Source organism: Rhyacophila brunnea, unplaced genomic scaffold (genome assembly GCF_057557595.1).
Source record: "Rhyacophila brunnea isolate RB1 unplaced genomic scaffold, BYU_Rbru_1.0 scaffold_2, whole genome shotgun sequence".
Taxonomy (NCBI): Eukaryota; Metazoa; Arthropoda; class Insecta; order Trichoptera; family Rhyacophilidae; genus Rhyacophila; species Rhyacophila brunnea.
This window is the reverse complement of record NW_028232859.1, coordinates 49330195-49356587: the sequence shown is the minus strand read 5'-3', so window position 1 is coordinate 49356587 and position 26393 is coordinate 49330195. Positions and strand designations below refer to the sequence as shown.

General features: G+C 34.5%; 1 protein-coding gene and 1 long non-coding RNA gene across 3 annotated transcripts; one reads left to right on the top strand and one right to left on the bottom strand.

The window, feature by feature from the left end:
* Positions 1 to 25310, bottom strand: LOC147072464 (uncharacterized). Its single transcript, XM_085947321.1, has 12 exons — positions 25075 to 25310; positions 24861 to 24995; positions 24639 to 24741; positions 22953 to 23245; positions 22312 to 22539; positions 21031 to 21533; positions 11855 to 12116; positions 6077 to 6211; positions 5684 to 5807; positions 4297 to 4667; positions 1440 to 1667; positions 1 to 696 (listed from the first exon to the last, which is right to left on the bottom strand). The coding sequence occupies exons 1-12, from the start codon at positions 25216 to 25218 to the stop codon at positions 142 to 144; spliced, it is 3081 nt and encodes a 1026-aa protein (XP_085803447.1). The 5' UTR covers positions 25219 to 25310; the 3' UTR covers positions 1 to 141.
* LOC147072465 (uncharacterized) lies at positions 12573 to 19052 on the top strand. 2 transcript variants are annotated; one of them, XR_015070654.1, is made up of 3 exons: positions 12573 to 12767; positions 13108 to 13240; positions 18599 to 19052. It is a non-coding gene; the product is annotated as an uncharacterized LOC147072465 (long non-coding RNA). The 2 variants fall into 2 exon arrangements; XR_015070653.1 differs by lacking the exon at positions 13108 to 13240.
* Positions 25311 to 26393: the final 1083 nt, after the last annotated feature.

Genomic DNA, 26393 nt, shown 5'->3' with positions numbered 1-26393 from the left:
GCATGTTCGGCTGTTAAGAGAAAGGTCAGCGGTTCAAGGCAGACTGAACTTTTTTTTCACTTTTTATGTTGGCTATGACAGTTTTTCGTTACAGCCAGATTCACTTTAATTGTAGTAATGTGCATAAAACAGTTTCATAATTTAAAAAGTTTCAACATCCGTTGAGATTTTTCCATTCAAACAAATTTGGGGCTCAGCTGAAGATAGCGCGAGCGGCAGATGTGAGTCCGATCGAACGGGAACGGTTAGATATTTATTATGGCACTTGAGGTGCCTGTTGAGAGCGCTCTTCTGTATGAATGCCTGCGGACAGAGATGGCACTTATTAGGTTTTTCTCCCGTATGAATCATACGATGGTTTCTCAGATCTTTGCCCGCCATGAACTTTCTCTGGCACAAATCACAGGGAAAAGGTCTTTCGCCCGTGTGCGTTCTCCTGTGGACGGCAATGAAAGACTGAGTCTTGAAGGATCTGCCGCATATGTCGCATGCGAAAGGTTTGTCGCCTGAATGGGAGAGGAGGTGCTTCGCCTGCTCCTGTTTGGAGCAGAACCTCAGATCGCACATGGAGCATGGATAGTTTTTGATACCCTCGTGACGTAAAGTGTGCCGTTTCAGGTCTCCGCTTTGGGTAAATCTCTTGTCGCATCGGTCACACGCGTGCGGTTTTTCGCCGGTGTGCCGCAATAAATGGATCTGCAATAATAAATTAATAATTTAATGAGTTAACGATACGAATCAATGCTGACCATGAGCTCCTGACACTCTTTCAAGAAAAAGACAATGAATTTAAAAAAATGTTTTTTACGCATGGCCTCTCAATTCTAAACAGAATCTGAAAATTTCGGTGCCTGGAATTTATTATCAGTCAACTCATACATAATAAATGTTCGCATGTATAATTCGATTTAGGATTGTAGCAATACAAATGCACCAGAAAATCAACTTTAAAGTTAAATACATATCTGATAAATTCTAGTTAACTTTTTTCAATACGCAGTAAATGAGGTTGTATTCTCCAACCATCGCATTCAATTGCAATATTCCTTAAAAAATATTGATATTTCTTTCACTTTTTTAATATTTTTCCTGTTTGAAGGAGGGACAAATCACGCCAAAACATTCAAATTACATATAATTATATAATATGTAATTGACGATACTGACATTTTACATAAAATGTTTTATATCCTTTCATACAGATCAATTACATATTTGAATCCTGTTTCATGCATAAATACTGGTAATGTAGTGATGTGATAATTACTGCTAATTTTTTTTTTTAATTATATTCATTTAATCGTCTCTTAACTATTTATCATATTAATCTGATAGTGCAAAGAGAAAATTCTCGTAATGGTGACAACAGAAATTCGATTCACCGTTCAATATTTACTTTTAACCTTAGCAATAAGGAAAACTGTCTTCAAAATGCATACCTTCAGATTAGCGTCTTGCACAAATTTGTCCCCACATATATGACAGACATATTTTTTTATCCCTGAATGAATGCGCTCGTGCACTTTAAGAGCACATTTGTGGGCGAAAGTCTTGTCACACGTGGAGCACTTGTATTTTTTTTCGCCAGAGTGTGTTATCATGTGGACGCGCAATGATTCAGAATTTTTCAGTTTTTTATCGCAAAGGTTGCAGGTCACTCCTTCCACCTTAAAAAGTGTTTATTATAATTAATGTAAATATTAGTCAAACTTTAAACGAGTATGAATAATATCTAGGGTGCATAAATAACAATTTTCAATATCAGAAAATTATAAACAAAGTCAAGCAAAATATAAAAAGCAGTGAAAATGCATAATTCGCCTGATGCTGAGTACCTCCGCTACACAGAAGTACATTGGAACATGTATGTCAGAGAGTGATTGTTTCTCCTAGAGATAGTCGTTTAAGTTTATATACGTTAATTTAATCACTCAGCACGCAACGGAGTGGCGAGCGGTAGCGTGCTGGGCCCGTAACCCAGAGTTCTGTGGATCGAAACCACGATCTGCTAGTTACTTTTTTTTTATCGAAGCAGGTCTTGATAAATTAAAATACATATTAACCCGATCGGCGCGTAAAGTTTCCATACAAAAGATATACTGTCCGCGGTAGGTTTTTCGAAATGTTATTCTTCGCTGTTTTATAATAAATACGGCAGTTAAAAATTGTGGGTACAACTGTTATCATGCCTAGATACATAAGGATTCAAGTGCCACACTAAAACACATAATGGAGTGTTGAATTTAGCTGTGTTTCCTTTAATAAAATCTACCGTATTGCTTTGTTCCGATAAACTCCTCGCCATTTTCGATGACAAACCACTCGACTTCAAAACAAGTGCGCCGATGAAGACATTAATCACTGACTAATTTTATTTTACTCGTGTTAAAAACACTTAAAAATGCCATAAAAATTATTGAAAATAATAGCTTTTATTGGTTACTTATGAATTATTGTTAATTAGTGTAAGTTTTATTGATGATAAATCCATTAAAATTGGATGGTAGTCACCAGTTTTATTTCGTGGCATAGATTGTGTCAGCATTTTACATGTTTTATGGGCCATTCTAATTTTAGCGTAAAGGTGAGTCCACACTGGTTGAAAATATTTTAATAATTTTTTTGTTATTTTTTTTTTAGTGAAACTTGGATTTTGTAGATTACTTTTCAGTTTTATTGAGCATTGTGTTATGTTAGTGATTGTCATTTTATGTTTTATAAAAAAAACAATATTTATTTTTTATATTGCTATAAAAACTTTTTTTTGGGTAAGGTTTTAAAAATTTATAAGCATTAAATTGCACGCGAAGATAATATTATGTAATATAGTTGAAAAGTCAATATTCCATGATTTATATATTATATTGTATACCTACCCGTGTGTTTTTTTATCAAAAATTTATACGTTTTATATATTCCTTCATAGTAATTCGTAATTTATTGGTAAAACTTGCAATCCTCTAAAATATAATATATATTTTTTCATTCCGTGTGGACGCATCTTTACTAAATATTTACGACTTTCAATAATGAGCTCGATTTATGACTTTGAAACAATTGGGGAGACACATGAGTAATAAATGACATAATCCAGAACACAAGTTCAAGTACATTTTTAGAAATATTACGACAAATTTCTTTTCGTTTTTTGGTTGTCTTTTTCGTATTCTTGCACATGATGTAAAAATCGCGGTGCATATTCAACTTTACACGGTAAATACTCGGCGCACACTCAACTCGAATGAAATATATTTTGTATACCTACTGCGCAGCCGCGAAAAATACCGCGTAGATTTGAACTGATGCAATCGTACCGGCGAATCTCAATAGATCGAGGGGGTTCGAAAGATCGATGTTTATGAAATTAAAACAACATATTTTTGACAAAGTTATCGATATGGCGGTACGAACACGAATCAGAGCATTTTTCAATACAAAAATCAATACTATGCGTGAAGTATTTCGTACTTTACCGACATTTCAATTTTCGATATCAACTGTTGCGACATCCGCCCAGTATCAGAGCTTATGTAAAAAACAACATATGTCCCATCCGCGGCGATCGGGTTAATAATAAATTACTTAATAATTTAAGAAATACTAATAACAAAATTTCACAACTTATTCTCAGTTGTGTTATTCGCAATTATTATATTATATAGTAAAATCGTCACTATTGAAGTTTCATGCCGTGGCGCAAAGCTAGCACGCTCGGCTGCTAACCGAAAAATCGTTGGTTCAAATCCAGCCGAGTGTGTTATTTTTTCGTGTCCACCCATCCAAATACTATTCGCGCCAGATATTGCTTAACTTCGGTGATCGGACGAGAACCACTCGGCTGGCAACATTTTGCGTAACTCTAAGCACACAATTTCAATATCATGGCCAGGGATAAGACATATACATAAACAAACTTTGGTAAAATATATTGAGAAATGAGAAATCTGCAGGCATTTCTGCCAGTCATATTATGTATAATACTTATATTATAAAAACTACATAACAGGTGAGTTCATAGAAGAATTAAATTAAAACCTATCATAACTATATCACCGCAAATTTTCTGTATACACGGATTTGAACATTTGTGTGAAAAGGTTTGAAAATACAAGGAATCAAAATGTAGTGAACTACTTTTTGACAGATGGCTACAAAGCTGCAGTAAAGCATAGAAAAATCGATTTTTAACATTCAATATATTTATGATAAATGCCAGACAATCAACAAAGTGGGTTTTACGGATGAAATGTGTGAGTTCTCCAGACCTCTTAGCATAATAATTTAAGCGATGCTTACCGTTATTCCAAAATGGCCTCTCATGTGCGCCTCAAGTTTGTGATATTTGAAAAATCTCTGATCACATGACGAACATGTCAATTGGCTTTTTAATTTCTCCTCGAGCATATTTGATTTTGGCTTTGTGGTCAAATTATCACTTGGAACAACTTCTTTCGATTTACCTTTCTTATGAATTTTAGAATGCTTTTCTAAGCGGCCGGCTGACTTAAACGCCTTGGTGCAAGAGGTGCATCTAAATATTTTTTTTGCAAAGAGATGGCTCGCTTTTCTTCTCACTTGTTCATCAAAATCATCATCGTGTTCTTTGTTATCATCCAATTCCAGCATTTCATATTGATCATGAGCTGGATAAATAGAGTTCATTAAATCTACAGAATAAACATAAATGATTTAAAAAATATTTTCTTTTTCAGGACATTTCATTTAATAAAACTATCATGCTAGGGTAAATAAATAAATATAATATCAGTACTTAATAGAATACCCCGTTTATACGTGCATAGATTTACTGTGCACAGTAAGTAAATGTATGGGGAAACGTGTATTATCCTGCAACTTTTGAAGAATGAGATTGGAGAGACAGTCAGCACTTTTACGTGTAAACGGTTATATTGTCATGATAGTTTAAAATAACCACTATTGCCGACAGTAATTCCATGCACGTGTACAAGCGCTATTATATTATACCAACATTTATTTTTCCACTATTGTTTCTTTTGGAAGTTACTGCTTTATAGAGAAAGCGTTTTGAAAATGACCTATTATTAAGCCTATTATGTTATCATCATAAACTTTGTCTGATTAGTTTTGATAATATTTCACAGTGTGGAGGTTATTTTAACTGACTTTTACGGTGATTGTTTTTTATCAGATCATATTTATTCAAATAATGAGAAATGGTATGACATCATATTGACACAAATATCTTTACAACAAAGTTTAGAAATTGCGTGGGTTATACCCAAATTCTTAATTTAGAGTACCTACCTACTCATCCGTTAATATTTTTAATTGTACTAGGCAACAAAAATGTCGCTTTGGTCTAACGGAGATTCTACGCTCCGAGGCATTAAGGAGATACAATAAAGAGCTATGTATACGTTTTGTACAGGAGCCCGCACATCGTATAGACCTAATTTGATAATTGAGCCGCCTTAGATCGTTGGGAAATGTACGACAAAGACACTCGGGAACCTGGAAGACAGTCGACCTTGTAAAATGTAGAGGGACAGTGTTGAACTCGATTTAAAAGACCTTCGGCATCCAAAACTGGAATGAAACAGCATTGGACAGAGGCAGATGCGACATGACGCCAAGACCCACATAGGGTTGTAGTACCAGGAAGAAGAAGTTATTATTTTAATTAAACAATTATTTTACAGACCGTTTGGAGAACTGTCAGGGAATGAATCCTTCATTTTTAAAGAAAAATCATCATTCTCTTCAGAATTGGGCATCACGTCATTACTTTCAGAAACCTTCTCCTGTTTCATGGGCTTGTGAAAAGGCTGTGAAAACACAATATTTAAATTATTAATACAGTAATCATATTACGATAATTAACTATTAAATGTAATTTAAAAAATTCTTGACACATTAAACTATTATGTGTACATAATTTATGTATGTTCAATACTTTGTACAAGACTTGTTTCTAATAGATGATATTATGTTTTGGTTTTCCTGTATTAATGCATGTAAGTATTTCAATAATGCTTTGATTCTAAAAATCCTGGGTAAAATATGAAAAAGTTTTCCTAAAACTACTTATACACACCTTATTAAGAGAATCTGAGCGACTTTTAATGATAGCATCTGATCTATAGCATAGCTGTTTGAAGCTGTAGAAGTGCTCCAAAATGTCGCAACATGGCTGACACAGCCAAGCAGATAAACCGTCATATTCTGAAATCTACAAATTGAATAAATTCACATTGCAACAATATTCCAACTATTTCATTTGGGCAAAAGTGAAACTGAATTAAATATTTTTTTTGGGTGAACCATGGCCACCTCGAGAAGACTCATTTACTCTACCTGGTCCTCCGATTTCCGTCTCCAGTTGATTGCTTGCTCGCACGTCTCTTTGTGGGCCACGCCATTCCTGCACTCTGTTATTTTTCTGGACCATTAAATGTGAGGAGATTTATCGGCGTTTGTTTGTCCACACGTGACCGGCTTATCACAGACATCAGATTCATTAAAGAGCTTGTAGAGCATTGATTATAGCGACTTCGTCAAATGTCATTCCCACAGTTCGCTCCAAATATATTTTGCGATTCTAAGATCAAACAGCCCAATTAGCTTCTGGGAGTTACTATGAACAAAAGCTACTATCGACATCTCTAAGAGCCCATACGCACTTGCGGCGGCCTGCCGCCTTTCATTTTTTGTATGAAAAGTGCCTACACCATACGCACTACATCTCGGCGGTTTGGATTGACTTATCATACAAAAAACAATACCGCGGCGGCCTAAGTGCGTATGGGCTCTAATGTGTTATATTACTGTCCAACAAGATCTTCTTGGCTATGTGTTAAAACTGTGAACTAACAAGCTCCTCCCATTTTTAACCGCACTTCGATTATAGCACCTTCCGGTTAGCGACGAGTTGTCTACGTGTTAAAACTGTAAACTAACAAGCTCCTACTTTGAACCGCACTAGCGACTTCCGGTTATTGCCTAGATCTTCTTGCCGGACAGTACCAACAGTACTGGTGTTTACTTTTATTGTTGTGGACTTTTGTGTCCAAACTATCAAGAAGCATAAATTGTGATGGCAGGATGCTCAAATTTCGGTAAATGTGCCGCAGATTTGGACATGAGATTTTACAACTTTCCTTTTAGACCAAACCAAACCTAACCTACCCCAACCTAATATTATCTCATATAATCTTAGTTTGTGATAATGGTGTATCAAAATGTATGAAAATTTCAAATTTTCAATTAACGATTATTGGATCGAAAAGCCGATGCGCCGACAGAAAAGGGTATTTATTATAAATGTCTACATGGAATAAACTGTTTTCGTAAAAAAAATATATAAAAGCTCGTGTCCACCTCTGCGGCACAATTACCCAAATTTCAATAGATACCTACGTAAAAGTTGATCACCTGACCAACAGTTTAACCTTTCCCTTACCATGGTAAAAAAATTACGCCTGTTCCCATGCCGTCCACTCAGTGTCCCGCTAGAAATTTGCCATTTTAAGGCATTTTAAAAGCTAATTGATTGCTTCAAAAGGTAAAGTATGTTTTTAAATACTATTTAGTCATCGTTTAACATGTTATTCTGTGTATATCACATGCAATTATCTTATAATCGTGTATAATAATCGGACATCGATAAATGTACGTCATAACCAAACCACGGTGTGTCTCGATCTGTTTTAAATGGAACAACGAACACACGCTGTCATTTCACGGAGAGTGGGGATGGCTAATTCATCCGAAGCGGACGAGGGTGTTGTAAGGTAGAATAACACGTGTGCAGGCGTTCGTTATTACGTTCGCCACATAAAATAATAGATACCTAGCATATTATGAAATAATATTGGCTTCGATATATTTTAATGAACACATTAAGTTTTATTGCTTACATTTTGTCCAATATATAGTGGACAAAAACATATATCTAAATATATATCAAACTCAAAATTTTATGAAAACCTTTTTAGGACTTCTGAAACTAGGCGCTTCACTTGAAGAGTTAAAAAATACCAACAACATGACGTGTAATAATAATATGTATTTTATATTTAACGAAAAGAGAAGTATGAATGAAAAAGTGTGCACAAAATTGTAGGATTGCCCAAAGCGTACCGAAACTATTATGGTTTTATTTCGGCCTGGGTTTATCTGATTTTTAAAAACTATATAACACCATATTATGTAAATTATTGTAGTATTAGTTCAATAAAAACAAATAGGTACGTATGACTCACAATGCACTATTTATGTCGGATCTTAACAGTCTACCTCCACACTTCACCACTGAGAAATAATATAATAGTATATTATTATGTATATACCTACATCAGATTGAGTATGATAATATTTATTTATATAATAATATTATTTGGTAAGTACTTATGAAATTAGAATGATTCAGTAACCTTAATATGAATTTCTTGTACCTACATACAATCCACCGATATTATGGACATATTATTATATATAGTTAATAATAATATATAATATTATAACACAATATCATGTAAACACAACAAGTTCACTATGATTATTTATTTACATATTAGGTATGTAAGTAGGTACCTACTTTATAATTTTATTATTGGTACTTGTAAAATTAAAAGATAAAAATGCTGCAAACACTATAAAATATTTTTTGCAACTGTGTGTCTACTTCATAAACAAAAGAAACTCCACGTGTACTACCTAGTTGCACTTGAATTGCATTTGCTGACTCATTATTATTTTCGGATGAAAGCTATTATTAGTGATTTACGACGACAATACAATTTATTACGGTTCAACCATGGACCAACAAAATAATGTCTCATTTATAATCTTTTATAATTAAAAAAAACTAAAATAGGTAGGTATTAGTAATATCGTCAAAAAAGGATATTCTAGAATATCGTATTAACCGCACCGCACCGCAATTTACAAAGCTACAGTTAACTATAGATACAAATATATTATTATTGATACCAGTCATTAGAACATACCTACATTTTCTGTAGCTGTCTGATTTCAATGCAGGGTATTTATTTAAACGGGTTTAATATTTGGGGTTGAATACAACATTTAAATGGGTAGGTACATCAATATAATGAAATTTATCGCATTGTATTATTTTCCTAAAATTCTAAAACAGAATGAAATAATATTACCCTTGCCAATATTTAACATATTGCATTGCCTAATATGATAATAGTATAAACATGTAGAACATGTGAATACGCCACGCCACATGCTGTGCTGTTTTTATTTAGCCCGCTCGAGAATTTTTTTCAATTGCTTATGTCCCACAAACTGATGTAATCTTTACAAACCTTGTAGCAAGGGTCTGTATTCTAAATCCGGGAAAAAAGGTTTTATGACTTGACTAGACAATGGTCAATAGCATTGGATCCTTTTCGTCAATTGTTTATGAATAAACGCCACATGTAGCGAAGTTAACACGGTAAAATGAACACTAATAACATTGCGTTAAAGGTTGCTTTGGCGTTTATCGTCAGATGTATTTGAAAAATGTATACTTCAAGGTTCGATATATTATGGGAGGCTATAACTGATTGCATTATTCACAGAATTATGTTGAACAAAGACATACATTTCTATCTCTGACTAACAAATGACATTTTAACCTTTCTAACGCGGCAACTGACTTTAGTCAGCCTATACGCGCGAGTCATCCGCGCGTCAGCTGACTAAAGTCATTTCGATTTTCGTTTGCCTAGTACTGCTTTCCGCCAGGCGCGAATAATTCGAATATTGATTTAATTTATTCAAAAATCATCCTTCTCTTGACATCTGTCAATGGATAGCCTAAACTTTTGTTCTATCTAATTTAAATAAATATTTTTCGGGAGCGTGTCTTGAATAAAAATATATCAGTCATCGGGCCAATTCAAATTTGCCGCGTATATAGTGTCTTATCGCTTCTTAGTGCATGTGCGCCGAAGACATTTGACTGACGTGTTTGTAACGATACGAGTTTGCGATATAATAAGTTATATTGTTTTTTAGTGATTGAAAAACTATTTGGTGCGTAAACTGTTAAATAGAATATTCGAAAGTTACATTGATCAAAGTGAATTTACAAAATATTTTTACAAAAGGAATGCTTTTGGAGATTGCATTCATTCGCCTATCTGCCAGTATATTATCCGCGAGTTTATAGTTTCGGAAAATAATTTGAACCAGGTGTCATTTAAATATACCTAGAATTCCGCGATTTAATATGTCTCTTTGTTTATCATTGATTAACATTTTTAAATACTATTTTCTGGTTATAGTATTAGGTGAAACAGACAAAAATTATTTATTTACCCTAGTTATCAGCCATTTATAAAGAAAAGACACGAACACTCAGACGCCCGTTCCCGCATAAATGCGGAAATTGTCGTATTACGCAAACACCAGGTCCCGCGCTACTGAATTTTTATACACTGCGCGGCAAATCATCGTCTGCTGGTGTGAGACAGACACTTGAGAATTATTTTTTTCGTAATACTATTCAAAAGGGTTTGATTCATGACTACTATTTTTTTTATGTAGAATTCTTCTTATATTTATAGTCGAAAATAACTCGAGTTACTTACTATCACGTCATTATAATAAAATAAGAGATTACCTATTCTAGTACCAGGTTATTGAAGTAATATAATAAAAAAAAAACAAATGAACTTGAAAATAAAATTGTGGTGACTATAAAGCATTTAGAAGTGCAAAAAGTGTTTGAAATTTAATATTTTACGAATTGTAATAGGTATTCGAAAAATAAACCATTTTGTTATATAAACTATGTGTCATTCGATTCCATTCAGTTCGGGGTCAATGGTAGGTACAAACCAGGCACTGGTGGTAAGTACATCACTCTCAAATAGCCAGTAGTTCTCAAGGATGATTTATTTATATTCGGCCTGCAGTGCTGCAATGTGTATGCGAGTTCAAACAAAAGTTACACAGTTTGAGATGTCCTGGATGCTATAAAAATGAGTTATTTATGACTGATATTTTTTCAACACACTGAACAAAAATGCTCATAAAAGTCATAAACCATATTATTATTCATTATGTGTATGACATATTTGTCGAAATGGTAGCCGGTAGACTATAAGAATACTGAACTGTTCACACTTGTTAATCTGTCATCGACGCATTAGTCCAGCACCATTTCGTAAGTGTCATGGCGCCGCTCGAGTAAGCTGGCATTTTTTCAATGAAGAAGTCTTGTTCGTGATTTCTTATCAGATTTAGGCGACGAATGTTTATTTTTAGAGTCACATAAAATATTAGGTTCTGTCATAATCATTTTTGAACTTGACTCCGATTTTTTACTACTCTATTTGTGTATGTTTGACTGACATTTATTACGATTTATTGATGCTTGAAATCACAACGCGCACTGTTGTACTAAGTCGGGATTCGTAACGCTTAGAAAGGGTTAAAATAGTGTCTCATGTTTACATTACTATTATGCGCGTTTCTCTAACGTATATCTTTCTAGATAGCCCTATCACTGTCTTATCAAAATATTGATTAGACTTTCGAAAAATGATTAATTTTACATATAAAACATTCAATTCAACCACCTATATATTTTTCTTTTTATGCCTAAATATTTTATCTACAAATAGCTAAAAGTAGGCGTTTATATACCTAATAATAAGTGGGGTATCTATGATTTAAGGTCATTTCTAAACTGCGAGACCATCGTGGCAACGGGAGTGTTAAGGTGAAATTGAGTTGCGTACGACCGACAAATCAGCCTTAAATGTTTACTTTTTAATAAATCGAAGTACAGGTCGGTCGTGTGCGAAGTATTAATATATCATTAAGTATACAATAACAGTGTAAGTATTACCTCTAACGATGTGCAATACGAGAATTGTTGGCCAAAGTCACTTTGATACAAATTCTGGAGTTGGGTCCCTAGATTTAAACAGGCGCGACAAATTGTTTCCAACTTATCGTTCGCAAAATAATTCTTGGTTGAATTCTTATCGAAATACGATTCCACTTCCATAGTGTTCGATTTATTTATCAAAACATTCAGAAAACACGATTTTTGTTGACAGACGACTTGACAGTTACAGTCTATGACAGTTACCCATAGCAGGTTGCCAAGTCAAATTTTAAAATTTCAGTTTTGACAAAAAATTCAGTAGATTTCATAAAATATCAGTAGATTTTGAAAAATGTAGTATATTAGATATAATTTATGACTAATAATATTAATTTATTGTAAACAATGATATTAATGGGTAAAATGGCGCTCCTGGGTAGAGTTACAATGCTTTCTTCGTCAATTTAGAAGTGTAACACATTAAAAAAGATCGTGCGTAAATCATTTCAAGTTTATTATTAAAATAAGCATAAGTAAACTTACAATTATGGAGAAACACAAATATCAGTAGATTTCTTGAATTTCGAAAAAAAATCAAAAGTTCTGTATATTGGCAAAAAATATCAGATCTAATGAAATTTCAGTAGACATGGCAACACTGACCCATAGACCCATTGGCAATATAATGCCATAGATATTATACTTTCAGTTTAAACCATAGACTAGTTTAAACCATGGCAGACTTCAATAATTATTTTACGTCAAAGTTGACAATGTTTTCAACGTCCGTCCGATTTTTGACCTTATTCCGCATTCGTGATTCGTTGACAAATCTCGAATGCGGAATAAGGTAAAAAACATAAATGATCGCGTTCACACTATTCGCTTTTTTTGCGATTCATCTTACGTCGTGTGCGGGGTGGGGCAAAATGTAAGGCCTCGTCCAGATCGCGCGATGTAACTCGCGCGTTCTCCGTACAACTACTGACCCATAGACTAATTGAACTGTCCTCATGCGCTCGCGGAGTGTTATCTTTCGCGCGAGAAGATCGACAACGTGACGTTTATAGCCATTCCAAAATGAATTACGATTGCGAGAAAATAAATAAAGTACCTACGTCACCTAGCTTGTATTTTTTTTTCGACTATGTCCGATCTTAATAAAATCATATGGGCCTCCACAGAGTGGAGGTTTGTATTAACAGATTTTTTGTTTTTACGAGAAATGGATGTCAGCCACTTGCTCAACCTATTTGGTCCATACTATGTAGGTACTTGCCAGACCCAGGATTCGAACCTGAGACCCATGACATTATAGGCCGACGCTTAAGCCGCGCGCCCATCGTGGGTGTATACTGCCGAGAATACATCTTGCCAGTTACCACGAAATATAAAATCTCAAAGGTACCTATCTACCGTGTGTTTCAACTAAGTTGTCTGTCTTTCTTCTCGCACTTGCGTTTGTTTTTTATGCCCATTCAAAAATGAATTATGTCACCTAGCTTGTTCACTGCCAAATTAAATGCGTCATATGGGCGCAGCACATTTTTGGCACTCAAGCACAGTGAGACTCGCGTCATCTGGACAAGGTCTAAGACGGGAGCTCAGTGCCCTGCTTAGACTAATAAACCATATACTAGCAGTAGCAGCTCCTCTAATACTGTGCAAGTGCAACGCACTGCCTGCATTTTTGAAGACATCGCTCAAATTTTCATTGTTATTCATGCGTGTATCACTCACTTCGCAAAGTAGAACATGTAGCATTATTATGAAACATACTTCTTTCATACGTCATACTGTGCACAAAGCGATTCCGACTCAAATATGAATTTAGGTTTGCATAGGGATTGCTCTGAGGTCATTATAAAACTACTTAGACAGTCGTCTATGTTCCTGTGGTAGCGTTTTGTGTAGCATTTTTATGACAGTTTAGAGCGGCGCCCGAACTAGCTATTAAGGAACATGTCGCCATTAATAAATTGAGGACTCTAGAAACAAAAACGCAAGTTTCTATTTTTTTAAATGTTGGCAAGTTATTAAAAATGTCTTATATCTCTTTTATAGTTATAATTTCTAAAAAGTCCATCTCATTTCTAAGTATTTACAAAAAAATCTTACATGGTCATTAATCATTATTAACAAATCGTTTTATCCGACTATACCAGGGGTCGGCAAACTGCGGCTCTTTGGGTATTGGCGTGCGGCTCTTTGCCAAATTCCCAATTCACATTTTTTACAAAAAAGGTATGATTGTTGTCATTTCAAATCCACCAATCCAAAAGTCGACAAATTAAATTTTTCTCCATTTCATATTGACACGAGCACTTTTGAAATACTTTTTTTTGTGGATTTAACAAGCAAAGAGTTATGTAGCTCCAAATTTGTAGGTCTTGCCACCAAAATTGAGAATTTTGAGAGAAAAATGCAATTCAATTTCACAACTCAGTGGAGCTACGATATATATAGATAGGATACTACGATTTTTAATATATGGTATAGCTTTCCGAACTCATATTCAAGTGTAGGGGAGAGCAGGTAGGATTCGTACACAGGGAGCATTCGTACAGTGGCGATATCTTCACTATCCAATTCATTGGCGTGCTTGCGTTTGTGTGTGTGACTCCCGCTCATACGCATAGTGTAACCGCGGGGCAGGGCATCAGTGCGGCCAACAGCTTCGACGGAGCACGCCGATACATGTTTTTGCTCTACGTAAGTATTTTTTGTATTCACTTTTGAACACGCTTAACTGTTATAAGTTTTGCACGAATGTTATAAGTGACTTAGTATAGTTTATGAAGTGATCACTTCGTTTAATATGTAAATAGTCATTTGAGGCTAACTATAGCGGTTATTTTTATTTTCAATTAATTTGTTGATTTCTCGGTTTGGGGTACCTTCGTGCAGTTATGAGTGGGGTAGATTCGTACTGTACGAATGCTCCCCATTCCTAACTGCGTGGCAGTAGAAAGATTGTTCACCAAAAATATTATTGTTACAGAACCATGCCGCGAATATATGTGAAAAAGGGGACAAGAACAGGAGACGTTGATGAAGATGCAAGATGCAGCCGTTAGAATCCACGTAAGGTGGACAATCAACTTCTACAGCGGGCCAAGATGCCAATGTGCCAGAAAATCTACCTGCAGAAACAGAGATTACTCAACAAGATCTCCCATGGAGCTCAGCGCCAGTATCACCCTCCTTGCTATCACCTACAACTGCGCCTGCATCTTCATCAACTTTAGGAGTAATAACTCCAGAAATTATCCGGCTCTATCCTTGAGTGGACAGAAATGCGTTAAAAAAGTCGAAGACAGGAAAACTACCAGGAAAATTGAGAATATATACAGATACCCCTGAAAAAATAGACTAGAAGAAATAGAAAAAGTAAAAAAGTTGAAGAAGCAAGAGCAAGAGTGGAAACAAAGGGCTAAGGAGATGAAGCGAGCATTACATTTACTGTCAGATACAAGAACCAAAACAAAGAGACAGAAGAAAACTTCAGGGACAACTAAACCAAAGAGGCAAAATAAAACTGTAAATACTGATAGTCAGGATGAAACTGATTGTGAGGATGAGGCTAATATGAGTTTAGGAGAAAGTTTTTGTTCTCCCATCAAAGAGACGTCTGAAGGATCGGATACTGAGAATGAAACTCCAGTTACGTCAGAGAACATCAAAGAAGAACGCTTTGTGATAGTAGAGTTCAAGAAAACAAAGACCGTTTTATATTATCTTGGACAGGTGCTTAAAAAATATAGTCCCGTTGAATAAAAAGTTTTATTTTTGAGGAAGAAGCCTCATACCTGGAAATTTGTCTTTCCCACATGAAGGAACAGTTTACATATCAGATGTGGTATGTGTTTTCCCACTATCAAAATCTGATTTTACAGCAAGAACAGCCCGGATAATATTTAGCTTCGAAAAAGACCTATATATGTATAATGTTGGATAGTACAACTATTAAATACATAAGATTAAGACCTATTACTCTAATGGTAAATTTTATAATGTTGATTTATTCGTTCCTTTATTAACAAAAAATAAATAAAAGTGTTATGTTTTTATGACTAAGTAGTAATAAGCACTTCAAAAACAATAACTGTTATTATTATTACATGAAGGCTGATTCTGTGTTAGCTTTGATCTCAATACATGATTATATTACATTGAATAAATAGCATTTTCTTTGACTGTACGAAGGTTCCCCATTATGTACGAATGTGCCCCACACTATGTACGAAGCTACCCCACGTGTGGGGTAGTTTCGTACGTTTTCCATTTTTCAGAAAAGTTACCGTAGCTTCGCCATGCTGATTTGTATCTAAACTACACTTCACTATTATTAAAGCCAAATATATTGGATATATAGCAGCATTGAAGTTATTTTAAAATATCTTACAGTTTTGTTTTTATACGGCTTAGAGTAAAAAGTGTACGAATCCTACCTGCTCTCCCCTACATGATATGTATGTGAACAATCATTTTCAAACATGAATAATATACAGGCGGACCTCGACTTACGAACGTTCGACTTTCGCACAATTCGCTATTTCGCACATTACAAAAAAAATCGTTTTTTTAAAACGACGCGCTGGCCGTAGGGTTAAGATATCCCCTTCTCGCTCGCTCACAAGCAAGTGCGTTTTTTGCGTCACTTGCATCCTGCTCGCACCCGTCACTTTGCTTGTGAGCTAGCTAGGATAGGTGTCTTGCGCAGGAGCGCGTGGGGGCGTGTCATGTTGTGCGTTTTGCTAATTTTCTTCATTTGAAATACTTCACCCTAAAAATTTATAAACATGAGCGAGAAACGGAAAAACTGCAGTGTTGATACGAACAAAAAGAAATCAAGGACTTATAAACTTCACATGACGCTCTGATTGCGGTGAATCTTTTGCTTCAATCGGACGTTCGTATGATACAAACAGGTCTACTACGATATGTTCAATTTTGAAAAATAAAAATAAAATTAAGGAATACGTTCAAAATTGTGGAAATATATTATATTTAAAGGTTGTTTCTAAAGGACACGGCATAGTTATGGATGAAATGGAAAAATATTTGTCATCATGGATCGACGACCAACATCAAAAAGATGTCCCTCTGAATATTTCAATTATTCAAGCGAAGGCTCTTAGTTTGTACAAAGATTGGAAGGCTAGAAAAAGAAGATTCTAACACAATTTTTCAAGCAAGTAACAGTTGGTTTATATTAAATTCACTGGAAAATCGGCTGATGCGGATAAAGATGCTGCAAAAGAATTTATTTCATCATTATCCAAAATTATTGAAGATGGAGAATATTCCTCTAGCCAAATATTTAATGTAGATTACACAGGTTTATTTTGGAAAAAATGCCTAATCGTACATTCTTATCTAAGGAAGAATCAGTTGCCCCAGGGCATAAAACTTCTAAAAACCGATTGACATTGCTTCTTGGTGGAAACTTGGCTGGTGATTTAAAATTGATGCCAATGTTAATTTATCAACCAGAAAATCCCAGAGCATTGAAAGGGAAGGATAAAGAATTGCTTACAGTAATCAAATAAAAAAACCTGGGTTTACTGCGTTAATATTAAATGATTGGTTCACTTTACATTTCGTGCCAGCAGTTAAGCAATATTGTAAAGTTAATGATTTACCATTTAAAATAAGAAAAAGAAGAGTGGCAAAGAGCTAACTCTTGATAATTTTTTAAGGGAAACACCCGCAAACCCCACTTAAACATGTCTCTTAAACATCTTATATTTACTTGATAAATAAATATTTCAAAATACACACAATTTAATTTTTTTTACTTCCCTCTACTTTCGAACATTCAACATTCGCACACCTTTTCAGGAACCAATTATGTGCGAAAGTCGAGGTCCTCCTGTAAATAGCATTTAGAGAAGCCAAATAACCGGTGAGAATTTGGAGTCGCGCCTAAAATTGAAAACTACAAGTTAAATACCAAACATACAGACACTCTCCAAAGAAATGCAAAGACGGTCATTGTTCAAATTAGATTTAAGGAATGTGTGAAAATTGTATATAACTCATTTTCTGTAAAATATATATTTATAATTTCAACAATAAAAAAACTTATATTTGCGTTAGGTTTATTTGCAAAATCTTTTTCACTTGATAAATAAACAATAACATTCACTGAAATAAATCATATTTATAAAAATATATGTATGGCTCTCAAAAAAACATTTCAAATTCAAAGTTTAAAAACTCATATTTGAGGCGTATATTATCAAAACCTGCTTAACTCCACGAACACAATTGTTGGCAAAAGCGAAAAAACTGCTGTGGTAAAATTAATGAATAAAGAAGTAGATAATAACACGTCACCTGCCGGGTTTTAATTGGACGAAAAATCAAAATGGCGGTTTTTATCTCTGATGTCATTGGTTGTATAGATATGAGTCTATTTTGAAACTAAACCACTAAGGATTTGAGCACGATTTGATACTGAACATGATTTTCAACATGAATTATCTCTGTATTTAAAGCAGTTACGCAAGCGAATGAATATTTATTCTATAGGTATTGCCATAGAGAACAGTTTGGCATCAAAATTTGAAAAAACTCGAAAATGGTCGTTAGGTATCTTTTGATAATAAGGTGCTCATTTGGCTCTTTTGGTCCAAGAGTTTGCCGAACCCTGGACTATACCGATATCTCTTACCTTATGCATAGCTAATTTCTCTTCATAATGACTTTTCTTATGTTTGTGTCAAATTTTCTCAAATCCTTTTCCAATCTTTTCAGATCATGGAAAGTAGCGATGGACATCCGAAAATAATTGAAAACTCTTAACGTAACTGGCTCATTGGCATTCGAAAGGTTCCTACATGAGGTCATCGTTTTACAAGTGGTGCACCTGGTGTCTTCTGGTTTTCCTCCGATGGGAACAGCGATGATAACAATACAAAATCATGAATATTCACATCCATCTCGTTGAAAGGTGGTATAAACACAAGACTCGTAGACTAATATACTATATGACTGGACTCTTTGTGTACCTACTCTTTCGGCTAATAGAAGACATCATCACATTCGTTTTTGACGAATCGCGTATAATCACGATCCAGTTTAAAACGAAACGCCGTGTGAACATGTGGGGTACAATTAGTGACTTTATTGACATATTGTTATTAACATTCACAAACTATGGGATATATTATATTATTTTTGGAAATAAAAGAAATAAGACTTTCAAACATTTATTTGGATCATTGTAAATAATTCATCAAACTTTTCAAATAAAATTTAATCAGTGTCCTATAAAATATTAAAATAGCTCCATGTTCAATGTACAATATTATTTAAATACAAGGTGGAATAAAAAAAATGAGTTCATTATAAATGATAGGCGATATAAGGAAAATGGTGTTATAAAGCAGTTCTCAACCTTTTTACACCTATGGACCACTGAAAATAGAAGAAACGATTTGCGAACCGCTTACTCGGAAATAAAAAATATTATTTTTATAGTAACATATTATACCATCTGATCGCAGTTGATTTCATCATGTAAAACCATTAATCTATTTTAAGAACAAAAACACAAAATGCGGGTGCATGAATTATGAATATTTTATTGGAATTTTTAGCATAGTGTCCATAATTTTCTATAAACACGTATCTCAAAAAACACAACTTTTCAGGAGAGGCAAATAACAACTTTATTCTCTAAGTTTTATATTTAGAAATAAATTTTCTTCCATGAAATATCCATTTAGTATAATTACACATACACATGAAAAAAATGTTATGTTTCTTCAATTTATCGCACTATACTTTCAACCGATCAGTCATATTGTCGAAGATACGAGAATGCGTTACAACTTTACTGTGAATATTACTGCAGAAAATACGTATCTTGACTTACGAGAAAGAACTTCAGTATAATCATCTGTCGGAGTTCAGTATTCTGTATACTTGCAAACACGATACGAAGATACGAGTTAATAATAATTATAAAAGTCTTTTATTGTGATACGAGTTTTTTGTTATTGCTTAAATCTATTATGTTATAAAGTATGTTTTGAGATACGTGTTAGTGGAATATGTGAGTATTCAAATTCTGAATTCATTACGTCAAACAACTCAAAACTGACAAAAATTGAGATACATGTTTTTAGAAAATTAACGAAAATTGGATGCCAAAAATTCGCATACCACCGGTTGAGAAACACTGCTCTAAATTCTCACACGCACTACAGTTTTATCTTGGAGGTTTTTTTCGTGGCTTCTATTGCACGCTGTCTTTCAGATGATTATTTAAAGGTAACAGACTTTTTCTGGATTTGGAGCACCCTAAATCCGTAGACTATAAGTTCGCCGCATGGGTCCATTGGATATACATGTTTGATATTTTACTTTTGAGTCACCAGAATTTGTCCATTACCCATTATGTGAGTTCGAACTGTCATTAATTCGCAGTCATTCGGACTGAAAAAATCATGATCAAACAACATTTCTATTCTTTTAAATTGATTATTTTGTCATTTTATGTAATATTGTAAAATGAAAGATTTACGATTTAGCTACAATCAAATTATTTATAAGATTTTGGAAAGATAATGACATTTTTGTGTTGTCTTCGTTTATTTATTATCTGACGCAAATCTACAATATTTTAGGATTATCGGTAGACAATACGGTATGTTTAACTATCACAACTGTCAAACTTGACTATTTCCATGCAAAATATGGACAAATCAGATAACTTAGTTTCCGCGGACTTTTGGCTCATCAATGGAGCGCTTGCATTACGCGTTCTGTACTCAATTTTGGAAAGATACTATAATTAATAAATCAATAGAGTAATTGTAAAATAATACAAAAATCGAAAATCACAAATCACAACTGTACACATATAACGAAAAATAGACAAACCTCACTTTAAGTATAGCATAATAAAAATGTCCAATACGCTAGCCTCTCCACTGGTCTTCAAATAGTGGGACGGTCGACAGCCATAATCGCCACTGACACTGGTGGGTGTAATTGAAAGTTCAATAATTACCCATTCTTACTCTACCTGTTACGGCAGTGTCAGGTGCCAAATGGCTCTATTGTCTCAGCGGCATTGGTGAACTTTGATTTCTGTTGCAGTGATCCATTGATCAAACTTCCACTACTGAACCCTACAAAATTTTATTTCAAAAATAGCAATACCCACTTTGAATAATTACTCGATCGGGTCTTTTGTTGATTTGCTATTATCGTCTTGTTCATTACCTGCTGCCAAAAATTTTCGATGTCCTTTCATGTGAGTGTTGAGGGCACTCTTTTGAATGAACGCTTGGCTGCATATTTGACATTTATTTGGTTTTTCCCCGGTGTGGATCATCCGATGGTGACGAAGGTCGGCTCTCGCCATAAACTTATTCGAACAGATGTCGCATTCGTACGGCCGCTCCCCCGTGTGCGTTCGCTTATGGATGACGATGAAACTTTTCGACTTGAAACCTTTGCCGCAGATGTCGCAAGAGTAGCGTTTCACATCCGTGTGGGTCGGCAGATGCGAGGTGAGAAGCTTTTTCGAAAAGAAGGTCTGCGGGCATAACCTGCATGAAAACTTTTTAATTCCCTCATGTCTCACGAGATGCTCTCTGAGATCCCGCGGTTGCGCAAATCTCTTATCGCATCGATCGCACGCATGCGGCTTTTCGCCTGTGTGTCTCAATAAATGAACCTAAAATAACAAAAATAATACATCTCACCCCTCAATCTCTATTCGAAATTGTCACTGAGAAACTCAAAATGCCGAAAAAGGAGGAAGAAAATAATACCCTCAGTGATCAGTGACCTATCACCGAAGAACATACAAAATAACTTACTGATCATCATCTTTCAAATACGTAGTATTGTATGGCTGTCATAATGTACAATATTATAAATGATTTCTTAAATCACCTCACAAAGACATTTCGTAATAGATTTTTTTTACAAGTTAATGGATGTTAGCCACTTGCTCAACATATTATGACCTCCATGCTCTGGGTCAAAACACCATGTGAATTAGCCAGATCCGTAATTAGAATCCAAGTCCCACGATTTCATATGTTGACATGTTACCGCTAAACCATCACAGTCTACATCCACTAAATTAAAACTTATCGAGTTGTAAACCCTGTTCCCTCAAGATTCCTCTTAATACATTTTGTCAACTGAATGCAAACTGCAATCAGCAGACGATTTGTTTACAAGCCTTTTATTCATCAATTTGACATCCTGAATATATTATTAATCTTATGATCTGTGTCATTTAATTTCATAAATGCTGTTTTAAAATATATTCACAGCATATAAAATTGTTTTATTTTATAGGACATGTGTTTTTCTCGTGAAGTATTCCCGATACCGTTTGTGAACATTATCAAGTATACCTGGCATGATGAGATGAATATAAACTGGTACATTTAATTGTAATATAATTACTGAAGAGTTAATATACATTAAATTAAACATACCTTAAGACCGCCAATTTGCACAAAACTTTTCCCACAGAATTGACAAATAAATTTGGAGGTATCGGAATGAATTCGTTCATGTATCACCAGAGCTCCTTTCCGAGACAGACACTTATCGCAGTGGGAGCATTTAAATTGGTTTCCTATCAAGTGATTGCTCATATGCACATCGAAAGAGTGCTTGCTCTTCAAAACCTTATCGCAAATCTTACATGAGAATAATCTTTCCTAAAAAAAGAAATGTGTTAACTATTTTCTATGTCCATCCTTAACTTAAATGACGGTTAGAGAGTAATAAAGTAACAAACTTATTACTAAAATATTATAAAAACTAAAGATATTTCAAAGCTATAATAAAATTGATCATATTGATCAAATAAATATATTGAGGTTTTTAATAGTTTCAACTTATATTAAAAATAATGAAAGTTCACTTAAATGACTTTTCATATTAACTTGTTGACCGCGAAATAACACGCTAATTATATCGAATGGCCAATTAATTATTGTACAACAGGTGTGCCGTCCGCGTTGCAGGGATTAAGTATGTATATAAATTACACAAACAAAAATTTACTATAATTTTGATTGTTCCAATAAATAATGCTACATTGCGAAACCCAGTTGCTGACTTTACTTACGGCCAATCCTGAATGTTCTTGCAGATTATGTTCATCTAGAGTTTTCTGCTTTAAAAAATATTTATTACACTGGGAACATTTTAGCCTTTCAATTTTTCTCTCTCTTTCATGCTCCAACGCTTTTAAGGTGTGTTTTTTATTCTTTGTGTCACATTTATTTAGTTTTTCAGTTTTTGATAAAATTCCTTTTTTTCGTTTACTTTTCTTGACCTTTCGAGTCTTTTTCTTTGACATTTTTTTTTCAATTTCTTTTTTATCGACAGGTCGAAGAAGTTCAATTTTTGTTGGCAATTCTGTATGAAATTAAAAATATATGAAGAAATGCTAAAATATTAATTAAATTACGCATTGACAATATTCATTAATCAGTGACGAAGAGAAGAGGTAGGCTGTGAAGATCCCACATAATCAGTGCACATTTTGTTACCCATACTTATTTATTTTCATTGAACATAGAATACAAATTGCAGATGGTGTTGGTTAGTTTTTAAAATACATCTAAACCCTCAACTGGTAAAGCACATTAATTAGCGCGACTCCGGTGGATGCCGGTTCGGGTCTCCCTGATTTTTTTTAAAATTCATTGGATTAAAAAATCATCAGATTCTAATAACAGCACTGTGGCAACTCCCTACTTTTCAAAAAATCTCTCACTTCTCCACTTTTCCAGACCCCCCCACCACTTACTTCAAACATCTAAACACGAACATGTGCTTAATTAAATTCATGCATGGATAATCGGGAGTTTACTGTATTATGGTTTGGTCTAGGCAGCATTTAATTGAATTTTTAAAACTACCAGCACCATCTGCAATTTTTATTCCAAGTTCAATAAAAGCTAAAAATATAAGTGTGCACTATTTATGTCGGATTCATACAACCTACCTCTACTAACTCTTCGCCACTGTTTTTAAACAATTGCAATAGATATTTTTACATATCTAAACAAATTATTGACTGAGCTTGTTTATGTCAAAACCAGAGCTAGAAATGCAACCGGAACCGAACCTTGAGAACCGCTTAATTTGAAACCGGGACCATTAATTCCAAATCTTGAGAACCCCTTACGGGGCGTTTTACATAGGCGAAGTCGCGCGAAGCGTTGAGCGTTGAGCAACTCAAACGTATTAACGTGTGTGAAAATGTTCGTAAACAGTCTTTTTTGATTGTACGTTTATACGTTTGAGGTGCGCTTGCCGCTCATCGCTTCGCCGGCGTCGCTCACGTAAGACGGGGGGTTAGAGATGTTGGGGTTTTGGAGGTCATTAATTAATTAATTAGGTTAGGTAATTTAATTAGGTCTTTTTAATTTTGGTAATATTTTCAGTCATCATTTACTCCTACTGGTATACATTACAATAGTCTAATGTTCAACAAACTTTTTTTTCTAATGTTTTTGAGAACCAGAACCGAACCCCGAATCTAGATTTCCGGTTTTAATTTTTTCATTGAAACCAAACCTTACTGTGTGCTTTCTTTATAATGACATCTACGTCATGATCCTGTATTCGATTACAATATTACGCCACGCGCTTTTTGCATGCTAGTGGTATTGCAACATTTGCAACGGTTTTAGTTCCAGAAACGACCGCGGTGACGTATATGTCTCGATATAGAAGCCGCAGTATAGGTGTATATTCTGCAGTCAACATTTATTTATTTTTAAAAACAGTATTAATTCATCACCCTTATTTTCATCACTGGAGTAGTCAGATCCTTCTGGATACACATTTGAGTCAAACTTGTATGAATCTTCAAAATCCTCCTTTTTAACCTCTTTCAGATGACTCTTAAAAGATAAAAAGAATTACGTTTTTCATAATATAATTATTGTATGGCAGGTACTTACTATATTACATATTATATTCATCACCAAATTAATGAAGTTTGAAAAATACTTAAATATACCTCATTATTAGAGCATATCTTATCACGAAGAATTCTCTCTGATTGAGCACAGAGTTGTTTGAACTTATAAAATTGGTCTATCAAATTTGAACAGTTTTCACAAAGCTGCATTGGTAGACCGTCATATTCAGAGACCTAGAAACAAGAATTCATTTAATATTAACATTCATATTGATTCCTTATCAATAATTATTAATATATGCACGGTACAGACCACTATTGATGTGCAGTCTGAAAAGTGGAGAAGGTTCAGTGATCGCATTTGGCCGTTGGCAGACAGACATGCTCGGCACATCATATCCATGGCATTTGATAAAATCAGCTCATCATAAAAAGTTTCTTGTTTTAATTCATCCATTAAATTAACAATTGTTCCAAAATTAGTACAATAATAAAATCGTCGTACAGAAAATTACGGTATGTACGGCACCACTATCCGTCAGTTGTCACAACATGCCATAGACTAATAAACAATATATGTGTTGCCATATATGTTTTTTTAATATTGTATTGAAGTTACATTTTCGTCTTGAATTCTTCAAAATTATGTTATTTTAGTATATTTTGCGCAAAATTATAATATTTTACATTTTTCGCGGAAATTGAGATTAGAACGCACCTATACCAACATGCCTTGAACAACAGTCATTTTTACCATCCCTTCTGCAAGCGCTCCATTGGCGACCCAAAACTCCGAGGATAATAATTATTTTGTCTATGCTCTGCAACTTGCCAACGAACGAGTAAAAAAGCTGTCAAAAGTTTGGATTACCTATCCAATTCCAATAATCCAGAAATGGTGTATTATTTGCATTAGGTATAGATTTGCAAGTGAAAATAACACAAGTTTTACGTTTTCTTTTAAAAATTTCATAAATCCAAACAAAAAAATACCTAAATAAAACATATGTAAATTATCAAATAATTAAGCAATAAAAAGTTTATGACAATTACAAGTTTTTTCGGTCCGAATGATGGCTTATTAATAACAAAACGAATTTGCATAGTGATTGACGGACGAATTCTGGCAAGTCAGAGAATAAACATATTGTTTGAAATCCAACGAACTTTTATGCCGGCGCTCCATTGGCACGCAAGTCAGACGATTTATAGTCTTCGGACTTTTTTTTCGCGTGGAGCACCCCAGGTCTGCGGACTTTTTAATCCGCAGACCAGGCTCGTTGGATTTCAAACATGTTTGATATTTTACTCGCCGAGCCGCTGAAATTCGTACGTTCACCACGCTTTACCGTCACATTATTTATATCTATGCCGACGGACGACAGCGCCATCATTATTTTACTGTCATTCAAAGTGTTCGGACATCTCACATCGATAACAACAATGGTAGATCTACGAGTGCATTCGAAAAGTTTCTTGGAAGATTTTATTAGTTGTTTTAAAGACAACCCATCGTTGTGGAAGACGACCAGCCCACTATACAAGAATCGTGATGCCAAGTCCTTGGCGTATGCGGAACTTTTGGAGATTTTAATCAAGGTGGAGCCGCAGGCAAGGGTCGACGATGTTAAA